Raw genomic sequence first — 27810 nt, 5'->3', positions numbered from 1 at the left:
GCATCTACACTGATTTGTAGTGGATTTAACAAGTGACATCAATAAGGGATCATTGCTTTTACCTGGATTCACCTGGTCATTGAAAGAGCAGGTGTTCATAATGTTTTCTACACTCAGCGTATGTGTTACATAGTATATTTCAGCTACATAGTATTATATTATATACACACACAACACTGCATACTGTCTCTCACGGTGATCAAATCAGCATGTAAAAGTATAAAATCCTTGGTATTTGAAAACTCAGACATATTTTGATTGTCATGTCTGTATAGGACAACTCAATCACGTTTGTGGACTGTGAGAATCTGGCTAACCTCCGAGTTCTTCGACTTGGCCGGAACCGTCTGACATCCATTCATGGTCTGGCTGGTGCTGTGGATCTGGACGTTCTGGAGCTCTCGCACAACTCCATCACCCGCATCGGTAAGCTGAGCTCCGGTCCCCATCGCATCGGTAATCTGAGCTCATGTCCCCATCGCATCAGTAATCTGAGCTCAGGTCCCCATCGCATCAGTAATCTGAGCTCAGGTCCCCATCGCATCAGTAATCTGAGCTCAGGTCCCCATCACATCAGTAATCTGAGCTCAGGTCCCCATCAGTAAGCTGAGCTCAGGTCCCCATCGCATCAGTAATCTGAGCTCAGGTCCCCATCAGTAAGCTGAGCTCAGGTCCCCATCGCATCAGTAATCTGAGCTCAGGTCCCCATCAGTAAACTGAGCTCAGGTCCCCATCACATCAGTAATCTGAGCTCAGGTCCCCATCGCATCAGTAATCTGAGCTCAGGTCCCCATCAGTAATCTGAGCTCAGGTCCCCATCAGTAAGCTGAGCTCAGGTCCCCATCGCATCAGTAAGCTGAGCTCAGGTCCCCATCGCATCAGTAAGCTGAGCTCAGGTCCCCATCAGTAAGCTGAGCTCAGGTCCCCATCGCATCGGTAAGCTGAGCTCAGGTCCCCATCAGTAAGCTGAGCTCAGGCCCCCATCACATCAGTAATCTGAGCTCAGGTCCCCATCGCATCAGTAAGCTGAGCTCAGGTCCCCATCGCATCAGTAAGCTGAGCTCAGGTCCCCATCAGTAAGCTGAGCTCAGGTCCCCATCGCATCGGTAAGCTGAGCTCAGGTCCCCATCAGTAATCTGAGCTCAGGTCCCCATCGCATCAGTAAGCTGAGCTCAGGTCCCCATCGCATCAGTAATCTGAGCTCAGGTCCCCATCAGTAATCTGAGCTCAGGTCCCCATCAGTAAGCTGAGCTCAGGTCCCCATCGCATCAGTAAGCTGAGCTCAGGTCCCCATCAGTAAGCTGAGCTCAGGTCCCCATCAGTAAGCTGAGCTCAGGTCCCCATCGCATCAGTAAGCTGAGCTCAGGTCCCCATCGCATCAGTAAGCTGAGCTCAGGTCCCCACCGCATCAGTAAGCTGAGCTCAGGTCCCCATCGGTAAGCTGAGCTCAGGTCCCCATCGCATCAGTAAGCTGAGCTCAGGTCCCCATCAGTAAGCTGAGCTCAGGTCCCCACCGCATCAATAAGCTGAGCTCAGGTCCCCATCGCGTCGGAAAGCTGAGCTCATAGCCTATACAGAGTGTGGAAAACTCAGTTTGAATTTTAAATTTTTATCAGCACCCCATACTTGATTTTCCAGGTCTAAATTAGACAATGATTCAAAGGCAAGGATGGAAATCAACAGACTGTGCAGCCTTCCAGATGCGTGGTTTGACTCACACCCCTGCCTGCTCTACAGTTACAGTATACTTCATGGCTAGTTGTAACCACTGCTATCCACTAGGGAGCAGTGTACCTCTTCTTTTGATCCCCTGCTCAGTACATATTGAAATGTGACTTATTTACTGTGAATAACAGACCAGGAGCCAGGCCTCAAGTCATGAATAGATATTAACTGCCTGAGAAGACAGTGAATGCTTTTTTATTGGCAGTTTAGCTTTGAACGTTACTAAAACGGTAACCTTGGCCACACACTGAAATGAGATCTTCTTTGGTTCATATGAATCCTACTTCAACCCCTCACAGTTCCACAATCAGATTTTGTTCTACCCCATAACTCTTTGGGTATGCAAATAAAGCATGCCATTATCTACTACTTTACATACTGAAACATACTAATGTAAGGAAAATTCTTTCTCTTTATTTTTCTTCTTCTCCTATAAAGGTGGTCTGGAGCCATTGAAGAGGCTGCAGAAGTTATTGTTGGACCACAACCAGCTGATCAGTACTAGAGGACTGAGAGAGGTGTACACGCTGCTACACCTGGACTTGTCTCACAACCATCTGTCCAGTGTAGAGGGCCTGGACAACTGTGCTCTGCTCAACACACTGGACCTGACAGGAAACAATCTCACTGAGGTAAAATACATAGTCAGTATATCAATGATAGTTAGTTAAGACCATGTAGGCCTAACTACCAGGGAAGTAGTAGATTCAACTAATTAAAGTGCTACCGACATTAATCCTGCATGATGGATTATAAGGAAAAATATCAGCAGCACTAGTAGTATCTATCAACAGCACCAGTAGTATCTATCAGCAGCACCAGTAGTATCTATCAACAGCACCAGTAGTATCTATCAGCAGCACCAGTAGTATCTATCAACAGCACCAGTAGTATCTATCAGCAGCACCAGTAGTATCTATCAGCAGCACCAGTAGTATCTATCAGCAGCACCAGTAGTATCTATCAGCAGCACCAGTAGTATCTATCAGCAGCACTAGTAGTATCTATCAGCAGCACTAGTAGTATCTATCAGCAGCACCAGTAGTATCTATCAGCAGCACCAGTAGTACCTGTCAGCAGCACCAGTAGTACCTATCAGCAGCACCAGTAGTACATATCAGCAGCACCAGTAGTACATATCAGCAGCACCAATAGTACCTGTCAGCAGCACCAGTAGTGCCTGTCAGCAGCACCAGTAGTGCCTGTCAGCAGCACCAATAGTACATATCAGCAGCACCAGTAGGTCCTGTCAGCAGCACCAGTAGGTCCTGTCAGCAGCACCAGTAGTACCTGTCAGTAGCACCAGAAGTACCTGTCAGCAGCACCAGTAGTACCTGTCAGCAGCACCAGTAGCTACAGTGGCAAAAAAAAGAATGTGAACCCTTTGGAATTATCTGGATTTCTGCATAAATTAGTCATAAAATTTGATCTGATCTTCATCTAAGTCACAACAATAGACACACGGTCCGCTTAAACTAATAACACACAAACAAGTATACGTTTTCATGTCTTTATTGAACACACCATGTAAACATTCACACTGCAGGGTGGAAAAAGTATGTGAACCCTTGGATTTAATAACTGGTTGACCCTTCTTTGGCAGCACTAACCTCAACCAAACATTTTCTGTAGTTGTGGATCAGACCTGCACAACGGTTAGGAGGAATTTTGGATCATTCATCTTTACAAAACTGTTTCAGTTCAGCAATATTCTTACGTTGTCTGGTGTGAACCGCTCTCGATGTCATGCCACAGCATTGTAAATCGGGTTGAGGTCAGGACTCTGACTGGGCCACTCCAGAAGGCGTATTTTCTTCTGTTGAAGCCATTCTGTTGTTGATTTACCTCTGTGTTTTGGGTCGTTGTCCTGTTGCATCACCCAACTTCTGTTGAGCTTCAATTGGCGGACAGATAGCCTTACATTCTCCTGCAAAATGTCTTGATAAACTTGGAAATTCATTTTTCTGTTGATGATGGCAAGCTGTCCAGGCCCTGAGGCAGCAAAGTAGCCACAAACCATGATGCTCCCTCCACCATACTTTACAGTTGGGATGAGGTTTTGATGTTGGTGTGCTGTGCCATTATTTCTCCACAAATAGTGTTGTGTGTTCCTTCCAAACAACTCAACTTTAGTTTAATCTGTCCACAGAACATTTTGCCAGAAGAGCTGTAGAGCATCCAGGTGCTCTTTTGTGAACTTCAGATGTGCGCCAATGTTTTTTTTGGACAGCAGTGGCTTCTTCCGTGGTGCCATTGATTGGACTCCAGGTTAGCTGACTCCTGACTCCAATTATCTTTTGGAAAAGTCATTAGCCTAGGGGTTCACATACATTTTCCAACCTACACTGTGAATGTTTAAATGATGTATTCAATATGGAAATGAAAAATATAATAATTTGTGTTATTAGTTTAAGCACACTGTGTTTGTCTATTGTTGTGACTAAGATGAAGATCAGATCAAATTGTATGACTAATTTATGCAGAAATCCAGGTAATTCCAAAGGGTTCACATACTTTTTCTTGCCACTGTGGGTAAACTCACTCTATCACTCTCTCTTTCTCTTTTTCTGTCTCTCTTTCTTTCTTTATCTTTCTCTATGTCTCTCTGTGTCTCTCTCCTTATCTCTCTCGCTGTCGCTGTCGGTCTCTCTACCTTCCTCCTGCCCCTTTCTCTTTCCCCCAGCTACCCAGTCTGAGGAACCAGGTCCTCCTGGTGGAGCTCCATCTGGAGGACAACAGCATCTCCTCACTGGAGGGCCTGACAGCCTGCTGGCTCCCCCTGATGCAGCTCCTCTCTGGGGCCCAAAACAGGTAACATCACATGGCATTCCATCTGATGCCATTGTCATGTTTTATGTTGTGTTGTGTAACTATATGTATGCTGCTCTCTTGGCCTGGGCTCACTTAAAAAAAAAAGGATATGTAAATCTCAATGTGACTTCTATGGTTAAATAAAGGATTTAAAAAAATCCAATGTAGCCAATGCCAATGACTAGCCCAGTTTAAATTGTACTAGCTACATGTAAGTAATTCAGTGTTTGTGATAACATTTGTAAGGTTTAAGAAAACCAATGTAACCAATGTAATGTTGCTGAATGATCGGTAAAGGGGTTGCCATGAATTTAACAGTATCTTGCAGGCAGCTCGGTGGCGAGTAAATTTCGGTATTTCATATTACAGTGCACCCACTATAATATAAATACGGTATCAAAGCAAGTACTCTGTAATGATTCACAGTACAATACTGTAAAATTGACTGTATTATACTGTAAAAAAAGTAAATGCTATTGTAATCGGAATGAATGAATTGATGAATGATTGAAATTCATTGAGATGAGGGGTTTGTATTTCACAGTATTTTACTGTAATTGGACTAGGTAAAGTGTTTACACATTACAGTACATTAATGAATATTTTATGTTTTATATCATTTGCACATCTAGAGGCCTTAATAAAGGCTTCCAAACTGGCAGCAACTACAGAGCAAAACAGACCTGAAGGACATGGCAAAATGCTCAACCATTTAAGTTTTAGGTCTTGATGCCACTCAAATCTGTCCCCTATACATTTTAAATGTCATGGGGCACTATAACCACATAGGAGTTAAATTGGTACAGCATTCTCAGTCATGGGTGCAACAAATATAGGCTCTTACAAGGCACACCTCAAAATATGTTAATGAGACAGAAACAGCATTACCATTCACCCACTAATGGTCAAAAGGTTTTTGGCGCTCCAAAGATACTGTTTTCTGTGGGGTGGAATTACAGTATCATTCAAAATACAGCACTTTTCCCAAAATGCACTATAATATACAGTATGCTGAAGTAACAAGTTATTTTTTTACTGTTGATAATACCTAAAATGACTGTATAAATTACAGTTTTCCATTACAGTGTATTACATGTATTTTCTTAATTTGTGTTTTGCAGTATAACCCAACTGCCATCACTGTGTCATTTTGTGTCACTGGAGAAGCTGGACATCAGAGACAACTGCCTCTCAGGTAATGGTTTATTATTTAAAAAATGTAACTTTTGATGTCCCAAAAACTTTTGATCCAAATATTTCAGTTGTCATGTTGTTATGTCATTTACATACTGTAGTTTCATGCTATTCCATTCATATTATTCTGCTATGTGCCTCTCTATGTGAGTGGGAGGGAGCATTTTAAGTGTGGATCTATGGTAATGCCTATGTCTACGATATGCATAATGTCACACATCTGGGGAATGCGATGCACCTCCATCCAGTAAATGTCAGGGGATCCAGCAGTAGATAAAGATACAGTCTCCATAACAAGATCAGGTACCAGCGATAGTGATATATAGACAGTGAAAACCATAAGCTCAGGCCTCTGCTGCACTGCCTCTGCGATGTAAAACCATAATCTCAGGCCTCTGCTGCTCTGCCTCTGTGCGATGTAAACCATAAGCTCAGGCCTCTGCTGCTCTGCCTCTGTGATGTAAAACCATAATCTCAGGCCTCTGCTGCTCTGCCTCTGTGCGATGTAAACCATAAGCTCAGGCCTCTGCTGCTCTGCCTCTGTGCGATGTAAAACCATAAGCTCAGGCCTCTGCTGCACTGCCTCTGCGATGTAAACCATAAGCTCAGGCCTCTGCTGCTCTGCCTCTGCGATGTAAAACCATAAGCTCAGGCCTCTGCTGCTCTGCCTCTGTGATGTAAAACCATAAGCTCAGGCCTCTGCTGCTCTGCCTCTGTGCGATGTAAACCATAATCTCAGGCCTCTGCTGCTCTGCCTCTGTGCGATGTAAACCATAAGCTCAGGCCTCTGCTGCTCTGCCTCTGTGCAATGTAAACCATAAGCTCAGGCCTCTGCTGCTCTGCCTCTGTGCGATGTAAACCATAATCTCAGGCCTCTGCTGCTCTGCCTCTGTGCGATGTAAACCATAAGCTCAGGCCTCTGCTGCTCTGCCTCTGTGTGATGTAAACCATAAGCTCAGGCCTCTGCTGCACTGCCTCTGTGCGATGTAAAACCATAAGCTCAGGCCTCTGCTGCACTGCCTCTGTGTGATGTAAACCATAAGCTCAGGCCTCTGCTGCTCTGCCTCTGTGCGATGTAAACCATAAGCTCAGGCCTCTGCTGCTCTGCCTCTGTGCGATGTAAACCATAAGCTCAGGCCTCTGCTGCTCTGCCTCTGTGCGATGTAAACCATAAGCTCAGGCCTCTGCTGCTCTGCCTCTGTGCGATGTAAACCATAAGCTCAGGCCTTTGCTGCTCTGCCTGACTGTTGTAGAGCTGCAGAACCTGTGTGAGAGTCTGCAGGGATGTCCACTCCTCCGAGAGGTCCATCTCACTGGGAATCCCCTTCAGCAAGAGACCATGTGGAGGTAGGGCAAGCCCAATGAGAAACACAAAATATGTGAATATGTATGAGCGACAAGCCCTGGGTTGCATGCACCCGTGGTAGAAAGCAATGTTGTTATACACACATCACCTTATTCGGTAACACTGTACTTCGACGCTGCATCATAACGGGTACATAACAGTGGAGGCTGTTGAGGGGAGAACGCCTTATAATAATGGCCAGAACGGAGCAAATGGAATGGCATCAAACATCTGGAAACCATGTGTTTGATGTATTTGATACCATTCCACTAATTCCACTCCAGTCATTACCACGAGCCGTTCTCCCCAATTAATGCGCCACCAACCTCCTGTGGTACATACAATACATTCCCAGTCATCAACATTGCAACGATTAGTTGAAAAATGTATGATTTTAAAATGGCTTTGTAGAGAGACAGACAGACACAATTAACTTCTCTAGCTTTGCTTGGAATATCCCTGCTGGGGCGGATGTGAGAAGTTAGGTTACATACCAACGGGAATGCCAAGCCATTTCATATCATCCCTCCTGTCGCAGAACGTGAGCCCAGTCTGGAGGAGGATGTTGGCTGTGGTGACTAAGGTAGAATAAACATTCCACCAGAACACAAGAGCTTCCTGTCCACATCCCAGGATTAGCCTAGCAATCTGGGAATGCTATTGGATTAGCCAATGTGCCAGCGATATCCGCACCGCGCAGTCGCGCAACCTCTGTAGCACTGAGTGTCAGTAGCTCCCAAAATATTTATTCAACGGAAAAATCTATTAAGTTTTCAATGTCAATTTGCTCATTCACTTACAGCGCCAAAACATTTTCCTCATGTACATTTAAGTGGGTCCAAATGAGTTGATATGAAAAATGTGTGCTAGCTAGAGCACTTAACTTCAATTACCGGTAGTCTAGCTAGATTTCATCATTTCAGCATTACACGCGGTCATTAGTGGTCTTAACAGTTTATGACCGACAAACCATGCATAACTTTTATGAAGTGTGAAATGACAAATATTTTTTTGAACATTTTAAGGTCCGTCTAGTCATAGCATTAGCCTAAAAGATGATGCCTGGATCTCTCAAGAACTGTTACGACAGGATTTAATAATACCAGTAGCCTACTACCCTTTCCTCTCCCAAGTCATGTAAAAAACGTGCCACTGAGCAAACACTTAAAAGAACCATGATTAACACACTTATTTTTCACTACCTCTACTGTATATCTGAATATTTATTATAATCAACCAGTAGTAGTACTGTACACCACATCATGATGCATTCTATCTACATACATTTTTGCAGTCAGCACCCACCCAGATATATGGGTTTCTATTACCTGGGGTGCCCCACCGTTAGCCTCAATGGAGAATAAATATTCCCAATGAACTTTACCTAACCTCCAATGCCAACAGTGGAATTAGCCCCCTGTATTTCCCCACTCTCCCCCTGGCCCTTTCATCCCAGTCCAGCGATAACACCGACTAAACTAAAGCACCAAATGGAGATTGCTAAGAAATACACTTCCAGCAGCCCTGAGCCAGGGGAAGAAGATAGCACTCCGCCTGATTAATCAGACCTCTTTTAAGAGCCTGTGTTTTCAAGGAAGTCTTCACTAAATGAAATATATAGAGCCAGGTTGGGTTAGGTTCGAACCGGAGAGAGACAAAGACGGATAGGATGGAGGGAAGGACTCAGCTGGAGAGCCTAGCTAGGACCAGGATGGAACATTGTATTGTTAGAGAGAGAAGGAGCTGCATGTCCACGTCTATAGGTTCCGCTTAATAAATACATTTATTCAAATGAGCCAAGCAGGTCAAAAATGCTCAGCATTCTGACATATTTTAAGCTAATTTCCTGAGTTCTTTCATTTGAACCTTGTACGTTAAACACAAATAACCAGTGGCACGTAATTGCAAAGCATGTTTTTTTCCACCCAAAAACATTTAACCATGAAAGGCATTGTGTGTGCCCACCTCACGTCAATGAGCTCATGTGAGGATCAAGGCTTTATTATGGTTTATGCTTCGTTACAAGAGGGTCCGGTCGGCCAGACGACAAGCCTGTAGGGCTGGAATCTAATCCTTGTGTGTGTGTGTGTGTGTGTGTGTGTGTGTGTGTGTGTGTGTGTGTGTGTGTGTGTGTGTGTGTGTGTGTGTGTGTGTGTGTGTGTGTGTGTTAGAGAGGTTGAGGTGGGGCCCATCAAAACCCCATTACTCTGACAGTGGACTGCACAACCTGTGACCTAGAGTCATGTTTGAGGCACAGTACAGGGAGTTCAGCGAGTTCTTGCCCCACCATCATTCTTTAGGATATTTTAAGCCAGATTTACGCCTGATGTTGATGAACTAAACTAAAGGCTCCCATCCTTTTGGCACATTTTGTATTGGATTTAGGCTCCTATTGACAGCAACGGCGCCTGTGGTAAAATGACCAGAAGCAAATACTAACCAAACATTTATTGTGAACATAAATTGCTTTAGGTTAGTAGTAGTTGTTGTTTCTAAGTACACTTTCACATTTAAACATTTCATAAAGACTAATAATTACAGATTAGTTACAGATAAAGATTAGTCATATCACAGAAAACATTCATACTGTATAAGTTTACTCTATTTGTAAATTGTCACGGCTCAGTAATACTGTATGCGTTTCCTAATGTGTTTCTTTCTACATTTTCACATTGGCATCGATTGACCACATTTGGCCATGCAGTTTGCTTTGGAGACCATTTTCTCTGCTGGCACATTTTTTGGGATTCCTCAGCTTGCACATCCTTAGCCTCAGGCCGGTGTTACCTCTCTCTCCCATAGACACACAGCTCAGCAGCCATCCCCCTCACAGCACAGCCAGGCCACCATCAGCTGCTTCAGCTTAAGGTTTGCGTCCCAAATGGCACCCTATTCCCTATGTAGTGCACTACTTTTTGACCAGTGCACTACATAGGGAATAGGGAGCCATTTGGGATACATTGGATACAACTTAAGTCACTCACTCTTTTAGTGGTTGAGGAAAAAAGGAAAATAACAACAAAAACAAAGAAAACCAGAGCCTGAAGCCCCAAAGTCTTTCATCTGCAGCTCAACATGTCATCACATTCTTCTGCTTTGAGAAAATCAAGACTCTAACATACTTCTTGTTTCGCATGGAGGAAAATGGCTTTGATTCTGCTGGGCCTGAAATGTCAAACTCATTTTATCCCTGTTCGCTCTCTCGAGGAGGTGTATCTGCTCTGCCTAAGGACTTCTCTGCCAAACTATTGGATACAACAAGCTGAGGCTATCCACTGGCACATCATAGTACACTTTAGACATCCGAGTTGGGGGCAATTCAATTTGAACTTTGTCAGTTCAGAAAATGGGTTACCCTTTACATTTTTTATAATCAGTTTGAGTTCAAATCAAATCCAGGATCATTCACAATTCCTACTTTAACAATGTTGAATATGTAATTGTGTTATGTTGTCATGGTCTTGGAAATGAGCGGACCGAGGCGCAGCGTGAGTATAGTTCCACATATTTATTTAAGTGAAACTAACAAAACTTACAAAGACCATGAGGACGTAGTACCCAAACACACTAACAATCAATATCCCGCAAAACACAGGTGGGGAAATAGCTACCTAAATATGGTTCCCAATCAGAGGCAACGATAAACAGCTGCCTCTAATTGGGAACCACATTAGCACCAACATAGAAATAGATATACTAGATCACCCCCTAGTCAAGCCCTGACCTACTACACCATAGAGAACCAAGGGCTCTCTATGGTCAGGGCGTGACACATGTATCAATTTAGTGTTTTAGAAGCCCAGTGTTTTAGAATATGGAGAGCACTTTACATGACAGGGCCTAAAACGTAGGTGTTTATTACATTGGAGTTACATGCCGGTATAGTTAGTGTCGAGATTTTTTAAATAAATTTACTGACTGCAATTGTCACCCTGAATAGTTGTAGACTTTTTGGAGTATAGGACATGACTTTTTGAATTAAACCCTACTATGCTATAGCATCCAGCGATGATCTTTATTGATTAACCCACAATGTTATCTTCCACAGGTCCAGTCTGCAGAGGTCTGTGCCGGGTCTACAGGCCATAGACGGGCAGCCTGTCGGCTCCTCTCCTGGTCCTGGTCTAGTCAGGGCCCTGCTGCCTCAGAACAGCTTTCTAGCTTTCTGTCAGGCACAGCTCCAGCAGCTCCACACACTGCAGCACAGCCACACAGCACAACTCAGGTTAATGCAGCTTACTACAGACTCTCGTCAGCTTTTCTGCTGTAGGATAGCAACATCATACAGACAAACTCTAACCTGCATATTAGTATTATTAGCATAACTGATACACAGGGTGTCCAAAGCTGAAAGGCAATGTTTAGCTGTTTTTGTAAGTAGTTTGAGGACACTAGTCTTTACGGACACCCCTAGACAGACCAGACCACCAACATATAGACCAGTGGTCAACCCTCAGCTTATCTTTCTGACCTCACCATAATTATGTTTCACAAAAGATGAAACGCAGTGGTGTCTAGTGGTATGGGTGAGACCAAGGAGTCCCATGGCTCAGGGGGGACCACAGTGCGCTCCTCTCCACCCCGTCCATGCTCCATGCACCCCCTCTGGGCGTTGGACAATGGGCCTTTCTGGGGGCAGGGCAGGGACCACCGCAGCCAGTTAACCCCTGGCTCAAGTCTCGACCCAGGGCCAGACAAGGTCTAGAGAGGTGAAGAGTCTGGCTGTGGCTCAGGCCTGTCTAGTAAAGCTGGTAAAATTATGTAGACATCCTGGGGTTTACCCTGCTGTGTAAAGTTTTACAACACTGTCGAGAGAAATTAAAGGTATTTCATCTGAAATGTCCTTACTCTCTCTATAAGTTTCTATGTGTATTGACGGATTTGACTAAACACAAAAATAGGCCTATCTGCAATGTTACATTGCCGTCCTCATTTCACATAGTGTAAATGGGGTCGAAGTACCTTTCTGAATGAATCCCAGTTAGTTTCCATTAAAATGTATCATTCCAGTTCCATCATGTGCTTACATTTACATTTAAGTCATTTAGCAGACGCTCTTATCCAGAGCGACTTACAAATTGGTGCATTCACCTTATAATATCCAGTGGAACAACCACTTTACAATAGTGCATCTAAATCTTTTAAGGGGGGGGTTAGAAGGATTACTTTATCCTATCCCAGGTATTCCTTAAAGAGGTGGGGTTTCAGGTGTCTCCGGAAGGTGGTGATTGACTCTGCTGTCCTGGCGTCGTGAGGGAGCTTGTTCCACCATTGGGGTGCCAGAGCAGCGAACAGTTTTGACTGGGCTGAGCGGGAACTGTGCTTCCTCAGAGGTAGGGAGGCGAGCAGGCCAGAGGTGGATGAACGGAGTGCCCTTGTTTGGGTGTAGGGCCTGATCAGAGCCTGAAGGTACGGTATTGCTTGAACTGCTATAGCTAGTAGCCCCAGGGCAGCAGGTATTTGACTTCCCCTCATGTAACTGCTCTCCACAGGTCCCATTTCACTCCGCCAAAACAATATGAACTTCATTGTTTAATAGCATAAATGATTATTTATCCAACCTTAAATGGGACTTTAAGATACAAAAACGTGTATATTTTCTCCCTTACCGACTATTCACCGTTTTCCTTTACTGTTATACACCTTTCCCTCGACCTTGTGGTGAACTGGCAGGTACGAGGAGGAGAAATCGAGGTCACTGTCTATATGGTCACCCTCTTTACCCCCCTTCTAGTTGAATAGCAGGGGCATTGTGAAGGCTTGTTCGGGCTAGTGGGCAGGCCGTGTATGGTTGTATATTTTGTACCCAGTAGCCCTGAGTAGCCCTGAGGGCCTTAGATAGATTGGGGGAAGCGGATCCAAGCGTTGCTAATAGACTCGTTAAGTTTCCATTGAGGTGGCTTTGTACCAACTTAATCCCCTCTATGAAAGAGACATTATATGGGATTACAGAACTGACACCCATACACCCTCTGTGAAGGCAAGCCTGTTGCAGCCCAAAAGTAAGCCATTTTTTCAATGCAGATACTAGGTGATCAAATATGAAAAAGGTGTTGTTGTTTTTGTAGGTATTCATCAGACGTTTGTATCTACGTTAGCCATTGCTTATCTAGTAGGCCTTGTATGAGAGAGGACGGAATGTATGTTACCAAACCTAGAACGACATCCAAAATCGACTTATGTGATCTTCATATGAACGTGTGTTTGTGTGTGCGCAGCGGTGCTCTCCCTCCCCTGGATGCTTTGAGGCGCTCCCTCCAGCTCCATGATGAAGCTGTACAGCTGGCTGAGGAGCACAGATACGCTCACGAATATGGAGACACCAGCATCACCGACATACAGGATGACGGTCACAGGAGTGACACTGCCAGGGTTAGCAGGATCCCTGCCGAAAAGTCTGACGTAGAGGGTATGGACAGACATGGTGGTGTCACGAGTGTCACGAACAGGAAGCAACCTGAAAAGAAGTCCTGTGGAAACACAAACACCTGGCCACATGTGGTTCCCCTCATCAGCCCAGCCAATGACAACAGTGAAAAGCTGCTTCAGCCCCCAGCATACAGATCCATCAGCAGTCTAGGGACTGTGTCCACTAGGCCCGAGTTGAAGCCAGCAACGCCAGCTAGCTACACCTGTTCCAGCTCTACCTTCTCTGAGGAAAAAACGTCCCATGCCACTGCCAAGCCCAGCAGTTCACCCTTCCCCAAAGCTCACATCAAGCTGGACCTCAAAACGTAAAGTGTTCCCTCACTCATGAATTCTTTCATAGTTTCTCTACTTTTATTAGTTTCTGCCAATGAGCATTTGTCATCATTAGAGTGTTCTCCAGTTGATCGATGTTGAACATCATATTCACTCTGACACACAGTTATCATTAAGAGGGCTGTATCTTTGATATAAGCTTGTTCGAGACAGGCTGGATTCCTCTTCTGGAGTCTCTGCAAGCCAGATGTTTGGACAGAAATAAATGTGTGTGTTGCGTCCTAAATGGCAACCTATGTACCATAGGGAATAGGGTGCTATTTCAGACGCACCCATGGTCAAAGAGACTGAGGGTATGATATCATTATGTATCTCTTTTTGTGTCTTTTTTCGGAGCAGCATGGCAGCTGTGGTGATCCAGCGTCACTGGAGAGGACACAGAGGACGTCAGAGGATCCAGCTGCGTCCACCTCCAGGAGAGGGGCAAGGAGGAAGAAGGGGAAGAGCGAGGGGAAGAGTAGACACAGGACCCGGCCATACTGGGTCAGAGCAGAGCCGTCTGGAACCAGATTACGCTGCAACTGCCATCCAGGTAAGTCAGGGTCACAGGAAACTGGGCTGCGAGTGACTTCCTTGAACTCTTTATCATAACTATTAGACTGGCCGTGCTGACAGGTTTTTTTCAACCGGTTTTATGGAAATACATGACTGTCTACTCAGAAATCGTTGTCATACTTCGATCAACCCCACAAATAGATAGTTTGAGTTGATCCGTTTTTATAGAAATTTAATTTCTCATTTGTCATAGAGGTCCAGTAACATGTTTCTGAGAATATATATTTTTTGTTAATAATAAAGATATGTCCAGATCTTATATGATATTGAGGCTTAATTTGGTTATCCTATGATTCAATAGATCAAACATTCTACCTGACACCTCTCTTGAAACGTCCCCTCTCCTCTCTCTCCCCTTTTCTCCTCCTCTCCCATCCCTCTCTCCCCCCTCTCTCTCTCTGTACTTGATGGGCCCTTGAGGAGTCTTTGGCAGTGGGGGGATAAAATGATTAATCAAATTTTGCAGTAGTGGGAGCGGTGAGGATTCCAGATTCCAGCACCGCTCACATTGTGAAGTCATTCCTTTGGGAATTCTGAGGATTTAGAACCCTTGCTGGCGCTCCATTAGTCTCCTAGCGCCCAAGTCACATAGAGTTCAAACAGCAGATCACTCAGCAATTAAACAGAGGTTAACGTGTTTTATCTTCCTAATGGGATAACACACAATATTTAACTTTGTCTGTGATTCATGGCTCTTCCTCTGGTACCTTCGTTCCTCCAGGCGGTTTGGAGAGGCTTCGCTCTGAGGAGGAGGCTGGCTGCTGCTCTGGCCCAGGCTCGGGGCTTCAACCCCGGAGATCACGAGGCCTTCGAGGAGGTGAACCTGGATGAATTTGTCTTTGATGAGGTAGGCAGTAGGTACAAACTTCACAGACTGACTCTCTCTGGGTTGACTGGTCTGGACCTCAAACCCCCTATCAAGTTGACCTTGCCCCCCAGAAAAATGGAGACAGGCACGTTTCCCCTTTCCCCTACTCCTCTCACTCATCCACTCAGCTATTCCCTGGGGATTAGGATTATTAAAGAACACTGCCCATTATACTGAGGCCAGGGGAAACTGGAAGATTCTACATGATGAATGGCATTTTAGCTATTCTTTCATCATCCACAAGTTCACTTGCCCTCTGTCCTCTTCAAATACCATCCACTTGAGAATGTGTCTATGTAGTGTCTGTGTGTGTGTTCGTTCGCATGTGTGCGTGCATGCGTGTGTGAAGCACTCATCTCAAATATTTAAACAAAACAAAACCTCTATCACATGATGATCTGCTGTTTACTTTGAAGAAGTCACCACCAAACCCTTGGAGGGAATAGAAAAACCTTGATGTCCAGTACTGTAGTCTGTTAATGTTGTTGTTTCACACTAAAGGTGATTCTCATCTCCTTTGGCTTGTAAATAGATGGCACTAGAGAGAGACTGGATGATGACTTCTCTGCTGTCTGACGATTCACCTCCCAAAACCCTCCTTCATTCTCCTCCATTCCCAGACCAGCTGCTTGGTCCAAAGGTAACACACAGCACTGAACCCCCCCCCCAAAAAGAAAAAAGTCCTCCACCACAACTCTCACTGATTAATCCTCAAATGTATTACCTTGAAAAACACAATTACTTTTAGGAGGCCTGAAATACCCTATGCATCAGCAGATGTCATTTTTCACACGAGCCAGGGCCCTTTTTCTTTCCTTAGATATCTCTCCCTGGCTCTTTCCTTAGATATCTCTCCCTGGCTCTTTCCTTAGATATCTCTCCCTGGCTCTTTCCTTAGATATCTCTCCCTGGCTCTTTCCTTAGATATCTCTCCCTGGCTCTTTCCTTAGATATCTCTCCCTGGCTCTTTCCTTAGATATCTCTCCCTGGCTCTTTCCTTAGATATCTCTCCCTGGCTCTTTCCTTAGATATCTCTCCCTGGCTCTTTCCTTAGATATCTCTCCCTGGCTCTTTGCTTAGATATCTCTCCCTGGCTCTTTCCTTAGATATCTCTCCCTGGCTCTTTCCTTAGATATCTCTCCCTGGCTCTTTGCTTAGATATCTCTCCCTGGCTCTTTCCTTAGATATCTCTCCCTGGCTCTTTCCTTAGATATCTCTCCCTGGCTCTTTCCTTAGATATCTCTCCCTGGCTCTTTCCTTAGATATCTCTCCCTGGCTCTTTCCTTAGATATCTCTCCCTGGCTCTTTCCTTAGATATCTCTCCCTGGCTCTTTGCTTTGGATGAGCGTTGCAGGCAGGACTCTATATCACCTTAGCTAGCCGCTCTGCTTGGCGCTCACTGAAGGAGGCAGCTGCCTCCAGGCCGGGCAGGCCTTAATGTTTTAACACTAGCTAACGTGATCTCCAAAGGGATAAACTATTTAAACAATTTACCACTTCGACAGAGAGGAGGGAGAGGTTTTTCAAATGTTTTTAAGACTACTTAAGTTGTGACTTTGACTTTAGGGTCTTCTGGGAATGGAAATGCTGGATCTTAGTGTACACTTTGTAATTCCTTTTCTCATTTAGACCATTTAGAAAAGGGCAAACTTCTGGAAGGTTGTGTTTTAGGTGTTCGATCCTCACATTTCCTATTAATTAGGGGAAGCACTGGGCTTGCACCCATAGTGCCAGGGTCAATAATAGTCTGTTCTTCATGATTAGCTGACTATCACTCCTGTTGCCATTACAAAACATTAAGAACACCTGAACACGTTTCTTCTTTGATATAATGCTACAGTACATGATAACAACCTTCTCTCTTCTGACTGTGTATTTCAGCGTCCTCTGAATCATCCAGATGCCAACCAGCAGACCAGCCCACCTGTTCTTCTGTGGAAGCCCAAGCAGGCCTGGATGGGTGGGGAGAGAGCAGAGCCTGCTGAGCATAGAGTTTCCCTTGACAGCATCAGCAGGTAGGAAACTGATTGAGCCGTCATGGCCGACACATTTTCATCTAGGTAGTTCTCACAAAGCCAACATGGATGCCACAAGTGAAGGCTTGCTTCCTTACTAATCACCAATGAAAGTGCCTTCATAAACTATTGTTTCCAAATAGGATCAAGATTGAGAGTGTTTTTTTCCTCCAATTTATTTCAGAACTAAATCTCCTGTCTCCACGTCAGGGCTCAGTGGTCTTTCTGAGAGATCAGAGAAGATTCTGGAGGAGTGGTTAGTAGAGTTGCAAAGAGGGGGAATATTTTGGGTACATTTCTGCCAAATTTAGAACAAAATCCCGAACTCTGTCCTGTATGCTGTACCCTAATGGGACAAAAGCTGTTTGTCACTGTCAGTGTGTGAGTGTTGTAGTGAGGATGTTTTAGATTCAGCGTGTGACATGTGTGTCATTGTCTCCCCAGGGGGTTCAGAGACAGCCACACTGCTCTGATGATGCTGAAGAGAGCTCAGAAGATGAAGTCTAAGAAGCAGAGGCAGAGAAAACTATTGGGTCTGCATAAATCAGTTGAAGTTTATTTACATTTGGAATCTATTTACTATTTACAGATGTTCAACTGGCTTGAGCAACTATTACTGAACCAAACCCCCCTAGAACCTACCTCGTCTAGGCTCTCCTTTCTCCTCTATTTTTTTAACTATATTGCCACGCTAGCAGCATTGAGCCTTTCCTCCTTGTGTATGTTAATCAGCCGTAACAGACAGCAGAGGTAACAGAGGTCTGGCCCTGTCATCTCCTATTGGCCCCAGTCAGAGAGCCCTTACAGGAAATTAACCAAACCAACCGGTGGCTTTCCCTTCCCTTATTTCCAACCAACCAGACGCTCTCTCCGAGCCATCGTCCCAGAGACAGTTTTCATTACTCTGCATGGGTTATCACGGCTACACCGAAATGTGACCTCACCTCAAACACTGGTCGGTCGTCGGGTCGGTAGTAGTGCCACGTCCAAGTAGAGTGGACAGACAGAGTGAGGCTGGTCGTTGATCAGGATACAGTACCAGAGCGCTAGATCCAGTTATCTTTCTCTCTGTCTGCCACACAGGCTTGTATCAACGGTCATCTGCCCAAGTAGTGAATGCATAGTGTTAGGCTCTCTGCATGTCATGAAGGGTCTCTGCTGTGAGTTTATCCAGAACCCAAAGGTTCTTGTCTGGATGCTGTGGGTTTAATGTTAGACTCTCTCTCTCTTTCTCTCATTCGCTCTCTTTCTCTCTCATTCTGTCTCTCTCATTCTCTCTCTGTCTCACTCTCTCTCTCTTTCTTTCTCTCTCTCTCATTCTCTCTCTCACTGTCTCTCATTCTCTCTCTCTCTGTCTCACTGTCTCTCTCTTTCTTTCTCTCTCTCTCTCTCTCTCACTGTCTCTCTCTTTTTTTCTCTCTCTCTCGCACTGTCTCTCTCTTTCTTTCTCTCATTCTCTCTCTCTCTCTCTCTCTCTCTCTCTCTCTCTCTCTCTCTTTTTTTTTCTCTCTCTCTCTCTCTCTCTCTCTCTCTCTCTCTCTCTCTCTCTCTCTCTCTCTCTCTCTCTCTCTCTCTCTCTTTCTTTCTTTCTTTCTTTCTTCTAGACCCAACTGTACGCCTGGCCCTTTTCAGGAACCATAGCAACCAGCATGCCCCTATGGAAGCTCCAAAGAAGCCCTCTCCAGAGAGGAGAGACTACATAAAAGGTAGGACTCAGACAACACTAGACACTACAGTAATATAGTCTTATCACATTACTGAGCTGAGGCAAACCTAGCCCAGCCAACTGTACTGCATATTACCATGCATTTAAGCTACCTCATTAACCTTAAATGAGATGGTGACAATTTTTATGTATTTTTTTCGGATCAAAATGTACGTGATGCAGCATACTTCAATCCCCCACAAATGTATACTACAGCTCATAGAGCCATGCTTATGTATGTGTGTGTTTTAGTGCTTTCAATATGAGACGTTTACTATCTGGAGGAAGTAAGTACGACTGCTTCGTGTATTAAATAGAAACGCTTAGAGATTACAGACCGGTGACCAAATTGAAGGCACATGAACGGTGGTAAATAGTGGGACATGAAGTAGTTTGGGATGACGGATGATAAACAAGATGATTGTGTTTCAGCAGGGCTTTGTAGATGACTTGAAGTGTGAAATTGAGTTAAGTACTGGGGAGGTAGGGCACTGAGGGGTTCCAGACTGAACAAACTGAAGACCTCTTGTCTTAGACATAAGTCGTTTTGTGGGGGTAGTAGTAGTCTCTTGGTTTGGGTGAGTTGGTTGGTTGGTGGGTTTGTTGGGGTAGCGAGGCTAGGAGGGTGAGTTGTTTTTTTGGGGAAGGGAGGCTAAGTGGGTGAGTTGGTTTGTTAAGGTAGCGAGGCTAGGTGGGTGAGTTGGTTTGTTAAGGTAGCGAGGCTAGGTGGGTGAGTTGGTTTGTTTGGGAAGGGAGGCTAGATGGGTGAGTTGGTTTGTTGGGGAAGGGAGGCTAGATGGGTGAGTTGGTTTGTTGGGGAAGGGAGGCTAGATGGGTGAGTTGGTTTGTTGGGGAAGGGAGGCTAGATGGGTGAGTTGGTTTGTTGGGCAAGGGAGGCTAAGTGGGTGAGTTGGTTTGTTAAGGTAGCGAGGCTAGGTGGGTGAGTTGGTTTGTTTGGGAAGGGAGGCTAGATGGGTGAGTTGGTTTGTTGGGGAAGGGAGGCTAGATGGGTGAGTTGGTTTGTTGGGGAAGGGAGGCTAGATGGGTGAGTTGGTTTGTTGGGGAAGGGAGGCTAGATGGGTGAGTTGGTTTGTTGGGGAAGGGAGGCTAGATGGGTGAGTTGGTTTGTTGGGGTAGCGAGGCTAGGTGGGTGGGTTTGTTGTGGTGGGGTGGGGTTGGTGGTGAGTGGGTTGAGAAGAAAAGGTGCTGGTAAAAAGTATGGAGAAAAGTGGTTAGTGGGGATGGGAGGGGGGGTGGCAGGGTGGACTAGACTCTATGTACTTCTCTCTCCCTCCATGCACCATCTGCCCACACAGACCAGGCCAATACACTTTAACAATACAGATAGGTCCAAAAAGAGAGAGGGGAAATATTTTTTCCTCCTTTCATGAAACACTTTGCGGCAGCTCCCCGGCCCTGCTCCCCTCTCTCCGGGTATGTAAGCCGATACCCATTTCAAGTGGGTTACTCATGTCCAGCACATCCACACAAAGAGCCTGGATAAAATAAACACGCCGCGTCGGATATCTCGGAAAGAATCTGTCATGGGTTTGGGGCTAATCACCTCCAGAAGGGGCTTGACTCGAAGCCTGAAACGTTAGCCCCTGCCGGGGAGCTCCGGCTGGGCTGGCTGGCTGAGCCCGGGGCGCTAGCTGGGGATGGGGATGGATCTGAGGGGGTGCTTTCCACAGGTCAGCACCAGGGGAGGCAGAGGAGAGGGGAGGCAACCCAGCCCAGGCCAGCCAGCCGATGGAGAGAGACCCAGAAACCCCACTGACCTAGAGCCAGACCCCGGTTACCACGCCTCTACTCCAGCCACCCAACAGCCTAGCCCAGGCCCCTGTAAAAAGGCAGCGGGAGCTGCTCCAGTCCAGAACCCCAGTGGTTTTGGGTTATGCTTTTTACAGGGTTCCCCTAAGTCAGATCAGAAACCCAATGAGGAGGTGGGGAGGGGGGAGATGGGGTGAGGAGGGGCACGGGGAGGAGGTTCGGAACAGGGGAGTCAACTCCTGAGTCCAAGGCTGTGTTTGAAATGGCCCTTTATTTCCTATATAGTACACTACTTTTGACTTTTGACCAGGCCCTGAAAAATGTTGTAGCAGTGTGAGGGGGCGGGGGGATAATTGTTATGTACTGTAGATGGCCTGAGAATCTCAGTTCTGGTGAGTTTTTAAAAGGACATTCTACAAAAAAATGTATGAAAATAAAATGATGCTGACACCATTTAAAATATAATGTCTAAACCCTGTCCTTCAGGACCCTGTCCTTCAAAGATAATTCGTAAAAATCCAAATAACTTCACAGATCTTCATTGTACAGGGTTTTAACACTGTTTCCCATACTTGATCAATGAACCATAAACAATTAATGAACATGCACCTGTGGAACGGTCATTAAGACACTAACAGCTTACAGACGGTAGGTAATTAAGGTCACAGTTATGAAAACTTAGGACACTAAAGAGGCCTTTCTACTGACTCTGAAAAACACCAAAAGAAAGATGCCCAGGGTCCCTGCTTATCTGTGTGAACGTGCCTTAGGCATGCTGCAAGGAGGCATGAGGACTGCAGATGTGGCCAGGGCAATAAATTGCAATGTCTGTACTGTGAGACGCCTAAGACAGCGCTACAGGGAGACAGAACAGACAGCTGATCGTCCTCGCAGTGGCAGACCACGTGTAACAACACCTGCACAGGATCGGTACATCAGAACATCACACCTGCGGGACAGGTACAGGATGGCAACAACAACTGCCCATGTTACACCAGGAACGCACAATCCCTCCATCAGTTCTCAGACTGTGCACAATTGGCTGAGAGAGGCTGGACTGAGGGCTTGTAGGCCTGTTGTAAGGCAGGTCCTCACTAGACATTGACCGGCATCAACGTCGCCTATGGACACAAACCCACCGTCGCTGGACGAGACAGGACTGGCAAAAAGTGCTCTTCACTTACCAGTCGCGGTTTTGTCTCACCAGGGGTGATAGTCAGATTCGCGTTTATCGTTGAAGGAATGAGCGTTTCACCAAGGCCTGTACTCTAGAGTGGGATCGATTTGGAGGTGGAGGGTCCGTCATGGTCTGGGGCGGTGTGTCACAGCATCATCGGACTGAGCTTGTTGTCATTGCAGGCAATCTCAACGCTGTGCGTTACAGGGAAGACATCCTCCTCCCTCATGTGGTACCCTTCCTGCAGGCTCATCCTGACATGACCCTCCAGCATGACAATGCCACCAGCCATACTGCTCGTCCTGTGCGTGATTTCCTGCAAGACAGGAATGTCAGTGTTCTGCCATGGCCAGCGAAGAGCCTGGATCTCAATCCCATTAACCACATCTGGGACCTGTTGGATCGGAGGGTGAGGGCTAGGGCCATTCTCCCCAGAAATGTCCGGGAACTTGCAGGTGCCTTGGTGGAAGAGTGAGGGTTAGCATCTCACAGCAAGAATTGGCAAATCTGGTGCAGTCCATGAGGAGGAGCTGGTGGCCACACCAGATACTGACTGTTACTTTTGATTTTGACCCCCCCTTTGTTCAGGGACACATTATTCAATTTATGTTATTCACATGTCTGTGGAACTTGTTCAGTTTATGTCTCAGTTGTTGAATCTTGTTATGTTCATACAAATATTTACACATGTTAAGTTTGCTGAAAATAAACGCAGTTGACAGTGAGAGGACGTTTCTTTTCTTGCTGAGTTTACCTCCATAAATGAGCCCAATAGCATATTGGTAAAATTATTTGTTACATTTAGCACCACTCTCCCCTATGCAATCACGGTGAATTGCGGAGCAGCAACGTGCTTAACCATGCCCCTACAAAAAAAATCTGGGTTTAAACTAGAGATCTGTTTCTTTGCATGGGCTGCGTCTCAATCCACTACATCCGCCTAGGGCGGCTTCCTGCATCTGATGTGGAAAGTGGCTGAGCTACAGCGGTGTTTGTCAGACCATGAGACATCCCAAAAAATGTCATTTTTATGAAAACGTCTGTAGCTATGACTACTCTATGGAAAGATGAGACTCTCACGAATACGATGGTGCTCTACGACTCCCCACAAGCACCACGGGACTCGTCTGAAGTCAGTACTGTCAATGTGCCAACTTCTGTCTGTAGCTTCCGAACTGTTTAGGCTACAAACTAATGTGACCCCACTGTGGAAAGGGGAGATTCTCACGAACATGATGGTGTTCACCGTTTTGCCCCACAAGTGTCACGGGACCCGTCTGAAGGCATCCGGCACCGGTTTAAAAAATGAATGGAAGTATGGTGGTAGTTTTGTGCCTACCAAAAAAAAGGGGTTAAATATGTGTAAAAATATATATATATATATTTCCTGAGGATTCTTATACCTCCTAGATATAGGACAGATATTTCAAAACCTTATTCCTTATTATTTATTTTGCCATTTATGAATGTGTTATTCAATGCGTTTCTATGGGCTATAGTAGCAAAGGCCAAATTCAATATTGTATATATCTTTTTATACCTAAAGGGGTCCAAAAATGTTAAATCAAATAGCTAAATGATTCATGGTATGACCATCTTAAAACAATTCCATATGTCAGCTTAGACAATTCAGCTTAGACTCTTAAGAATTAAAATGGTGCAGTTCACACATATTTAGGAGTTGAGAAATAAGTAAATTAGGAATGGAAAGCTGGAATCCTCCTCTTTTTAACAAAGGCCATTAAAACTGTTGTTTTTCCCGCAATTACAAGAATTGTTGTGCATTGACTGCTTGTCAGAATGCATTTCTCTATGACACTCCAAACATGAATGTTGTGCACTGACTGCTTGTCAGAATGCATGTCTCTATGAGGCGGCAGGTAGCCTAGTGGTTAGAGCGTTGGACTAATAACCGGAAGGTTGCTAGATTGAATCCCTGAGCTGACAAGGTAAAAATCTGTTGTTCTGCCCCTGAACAAGGCAGTTAGCCCACTGTTCCTAGGCCGTCATTGTAAATAAAAATGTGTTCTTAACTGACTTTCTTAGTTAAATAAAGGTGAACATTTTTAAAAAAATTAAATTACACTCCTTACATGAATGTTATGCTTTGACTGCTTGTCAGAATGCACGTCCCTATGGCACTCCTAACATGAGTGCCGTAGGGAATATTTCTCTCACATAGGCTAGAACACACAATAAGCCGACTAGGTAAATAGATAAACTATTCTACTATGGGGTAGTCATATGTTTATATTCATTACTAGTTTTGTTTGCAGAGGAAACGTAAATGTGGACTGTTCTAGCATCTTCAAAGTGCTCCGTGGCAGAGGCGCTTTTTCCTGTTCCATATTTTTTTGCCGTAGCGGCAATTATTTTACCGTGGCACAGCGCAACATATAAATGACTGCAGCGGAAACACGGGTGTAGTGAATAGCGTGCCATTTTGGATGCACCCCAAGTCATTGACCCTGTACTTTATCAGCTGATGTGTTGCGCTCTGCTCTGCAAGGTAGAGCCTGTTTGATGAATGATCAGGACCAGGGAGGAGGAAAGATACTGGGAACGATAGTGGAAATGTGGTTGCAATGCAATAGGAAGTCAGGGTTTGGACCGGCTGGAGGTGTGGGTTATAGCTGCCTGTTGGCTTGGTGCTTATCCAAAGTTCTGACACGCTTGACAGGGAATTTAGCTTCTGAATTTAGCATCTGGGTGAAGGAATCATGAAATAATTCACCTGCACTTCAAACTATACAGAAATGATGAGATAACAATGTCATATTTAACGTTACTTCAACCATGTCTAATGGTTTAGTAACTTGTTTATTGGGTGTGTACCTGACTATTACCTCAGTGATTGAAGTCCCCACATCAAGCTCTCATAATGAACAATTAGATGGAAGTAACCTATTAGTTTGAACTTGTATCTCTCTTTGTTTTCTTTATAGATTTGATACGGTTGCATATGGATAAATAACACAGGCTTAAGTGATAAGGATTGTTGTTTTAGTTTCACAAATCACAATAATATCATTCTGAATATATAAACAACACAATTGAACAAACGAAACAAGCGAACGGCTCCTACATGCTTGACTTACCCAGAATCCTTCTGAACGGCTATGAACTAACAACATGGACGATGGAAAAAAATACTGTTATTACATGTAGGGATATAACATCCTACATTTTCACTTTATGGGAATTGGTAATCAAATTTGGGTTTAAATGTTAAATCCAAAATAGTATCATATTGGGAAAACATGAAAAATATCACGCCTAAAATACTATATTTGCAAAGTTATACTGGAAATAGTGCAAGCATGTAGCTAGTGTGTGAATTAGAGCAGGCCAGGAGCCAGCTCAGCCATCTCACCTTCCTTAATAAAGACTGTTATTATCATAGTGTGTGTGTGTGTGTGTGTGTGTGTGTGTGTGTGTGTGTGTGTGTGTGTGTGTGTGTGTGTGTGTGTGTGTGTGTGTGTGTGTGTGTGTGTGTGTGTGTGTGTGTGTGTGTGTGTGTGTGTGTGTGTGTGTGTGTGTGTGTGTGTGTGTGTGTCTGTGGCCTGCGCCGCCTGCCTGTTGACCGCTGGGTGACCGTGTGTGGTTTGCTCTCTTGAGGTGAAGGCTTGACCCCTGGGTGAAGGAAAGTAGGAGACAGGCCCTATGATAAAAGCTGACCTCCTCCTCCTCTCCTCCTCCACTCCTGCTTTAAGTCTGGCGCTGGAACTCACAACGGCATATCCCCATAGGGTCATCTCCACGACAGGGCAGGGCAGGAGGCAGCGCTAGAGAGAGAGAGAGGGAGAGAGAGGGAAGGAGAGAGAGAGAGAGAGAGAGAGAGAGAGGGGGAAGGGAGGGAGGGAGAGAAGCTCATATTGGCTTTTGGTGAAATCTATGAAGATCCCATGAGGCTAGTTTAACCAACAAGATCTCATGGGTTTACCAATTTGACTAAAGATTCTGACGTTTAGCCATGTTTCTCCAAACGTCAAATTTCGAAGTTGCTTTAAATGTCAAATTTCGAAGGGTTTTTGACACACTGGGTTGCTCCTTCTGCTCAGTATCGTTCCATTTATCCAAATGTCAAATCTTGGTATGTTTTTAAGTTAAGGGCTAAGGTTTGGGATAGGTGAAAAAAAAAGAAGGATTGAACTGGGCTTGAACACGTGACCTTCGGATCCAGAGCCATGGGATTACAGTCATCCACCACCCGCGTCCACAACTTGTTCTGAATTACTCTAAAGTGCCTACGACGTGCCTCTCCTTTACGACTTGGTAGCTGCAGGACGTGACCCTGACCACACCCACCTCCCCATCCAGACTGTCCCAGGCCCCCCTTGAATGAGCATATTCTCTCTCAGATATCATTTAAGACAGGGCTCCCCCTGCCTCCCTTTTGCCCCCCCTCGCCTCGATAGAGAGAGATTGGATAATGTGCTTAAAAGCCCCACTTAACAGGCATGACTCCTCCTGTCCTGGAGCAGGGGAACAGGACAGGGTGTGAGGGTGGGTTGAGGGGGATAGTCGAAGGAGGGTTATGTCTGGATCAGGACAGGGAACTGCATGGGCCTGGGGGTGAGGGGAAGGTGGAAGGAGTACTAGTACAGTGCATTCAGAAAGTATTCAGACCCCTTCACTTTTTCCACATTTTGTTCCGTTACGCCTTATTCTAAAATGTATAATATAATTGTTTTCCCTCATCAATCTACACAGCAAATGTATTAAATTAAAAACAGAAATACCTTATTTGCATAAGTATTCAGACCCTTTGTTATGAGACTCGATATTGAGCTCAGGGGCATCCTGTTTCCATTGATCATCCTTGATATGTTTCTACAAATTGATTGGAGTCCACTTTATGGTAAATTCAATTGATTAGACATGGTTTGTAAAGGCACACATCTGTCTTGCCTAGTTAAATAAAGGTTAAATAAAATAAAATAAAAGTCTATATAAGGTCCCACAGTGCATGTCAGTGCAAAAACCAAGCCATGAGGTCGAAGGAATTGTCCGTAGAGGTAGGATTGTGTCGAGGCACGGATCTGGGGAAGGGTACCAAATAATTTCTGCAGCATTGAAGGTCCCCAAGTACACAGTGGCCTCCATCATTCTTAAATGGAAGAAGTTTGGCTGGCCGCCCGGCCAAACTGAACAATCATGGGAGAAGGGCCTTGGTCAGGGAGGTGACCAAGAACCCGATGGTCTAGAGCTCTAGAGTTTCTCTGTGGAGATGGGAGAACTTTCTGGAAGGACAACCATCTCTGCAGCACTCACCGATCAGGCCTTTATGGTAGAGTGGCCAGACGGAAGCCACTCTTCAGTAAAAGGCACATGCCAGTCTGCTTGGAGTTTGCCAAAAGGCACCTAAAGACTCTCAGACCATGAGAAACAAGATTCTCTGGTCTGATGAATCCAAGATTTAACTTTTTGGCCTGAATGCCAAGTGTCATGTCTGGAGGAAACCTGGTACCATCCCTACGGTGAAGCATGGTGGTGGCAGCATCATGCTGTGGGGATGTTTTTCAGCGGCAGGGACTGGGAGACTAGTCAGGATCGAGGGAAATATAAACAGAGCAAAGTACACAGAGATCCTTGATGAAAACCTTCCAACAGGACAATGACCCTAAGCACACAGCCAAGACAATGCAGGAGTGGGTTCGGAACAAGTCTCTGAATGTCCTTTAATGGCCCAACCAGAGGCCGGACTTGAACCTGAATTAACATCTCTGGAGAGACCTGTAAATAGCTTTGCAGCAACGCTCCCCATTCAACCTGACAGAGCTTGAGAGGATCTACAGAGAAGAATGGGAGAAACTCCCCAAATACAGGTGTGCCAAGCTTGTAGCATCATACCCAAGAATACTCGAGGCTGTAATCGCTGCC

The 27810-nt window shown here is 45.2% G+C and overlaps 1 protein-coding gene across 1 annotated transcript in view; it reads left to right on the top strand.

Annotated features, from left to right (window-relative positions):
* The window catches only part of lrriq1 (leucine-rich repeats and IQ motif containing 1), a 50329-nt gene that overhangs the window by 11476 nt on the left and 11043 nt on the right, over window positions 1-27810 (top strand). The window contains exons 10-23 of the mRNA XM_045688450.2: window positions 276-426; window positions 2164-2357; window positions 4409-4536; window positions 5658-5731; window positions 6984-7077; window positions 11124-11300; window positions 13294-13809; window positions 14177-14369; window positions 15114-15239; window positions 15793-15900; window positions 17142-17275; window positions 17460-17531; window positions 17720-17808; window positions 18880-18981. Coding sequence (XP_045544406.2) covers window positions 276-426; window positions 2164-2357; window positions 4409-4536; window positions 5658-5731; window positions 6984-7077; window positions 11124-11300; window positions 13294-13809; window positions 14177-14369; window positions 15114-15239; window positions 15793-15900; window positions 17142-17275; window positions 17460-17531; window positions 17720-17808; window positions 18880-18981 — 2158 coding nt within the window. The remainder of the gene's footprint in view (window positions 1-275; window positions 427-2163; window positions 2358-4408; window positions 4537-5657; window positions 5732-6983; window positions 7078-11123; window positions 11301-13293; window positions 13810-14176; window positions 14370-15113; window positions 15240-15792; window positions 15901-17141; window positions 17276-17459; window positions 17532-17719; window positions 17809-18879; window positions 18982-27810) is intronic.

This window comes from Salmo salar, chromosome 10 (genome assembly GCF_965601325.2).
Source record: "Salmo salar chromosome 10, fSalSal1, whole genome shotgun sequence".
NCBI lineage: Eukaryota > Metazoa > Chordata > Actinopteri > Salmoniformes > Salmonidae > Salmo > Salmo salar.
The sequence above is the reverse complement of the archived record's forward strand: the minus strand, read 5'-3'. Positions and strand labels throughout refer to the sequence as shown.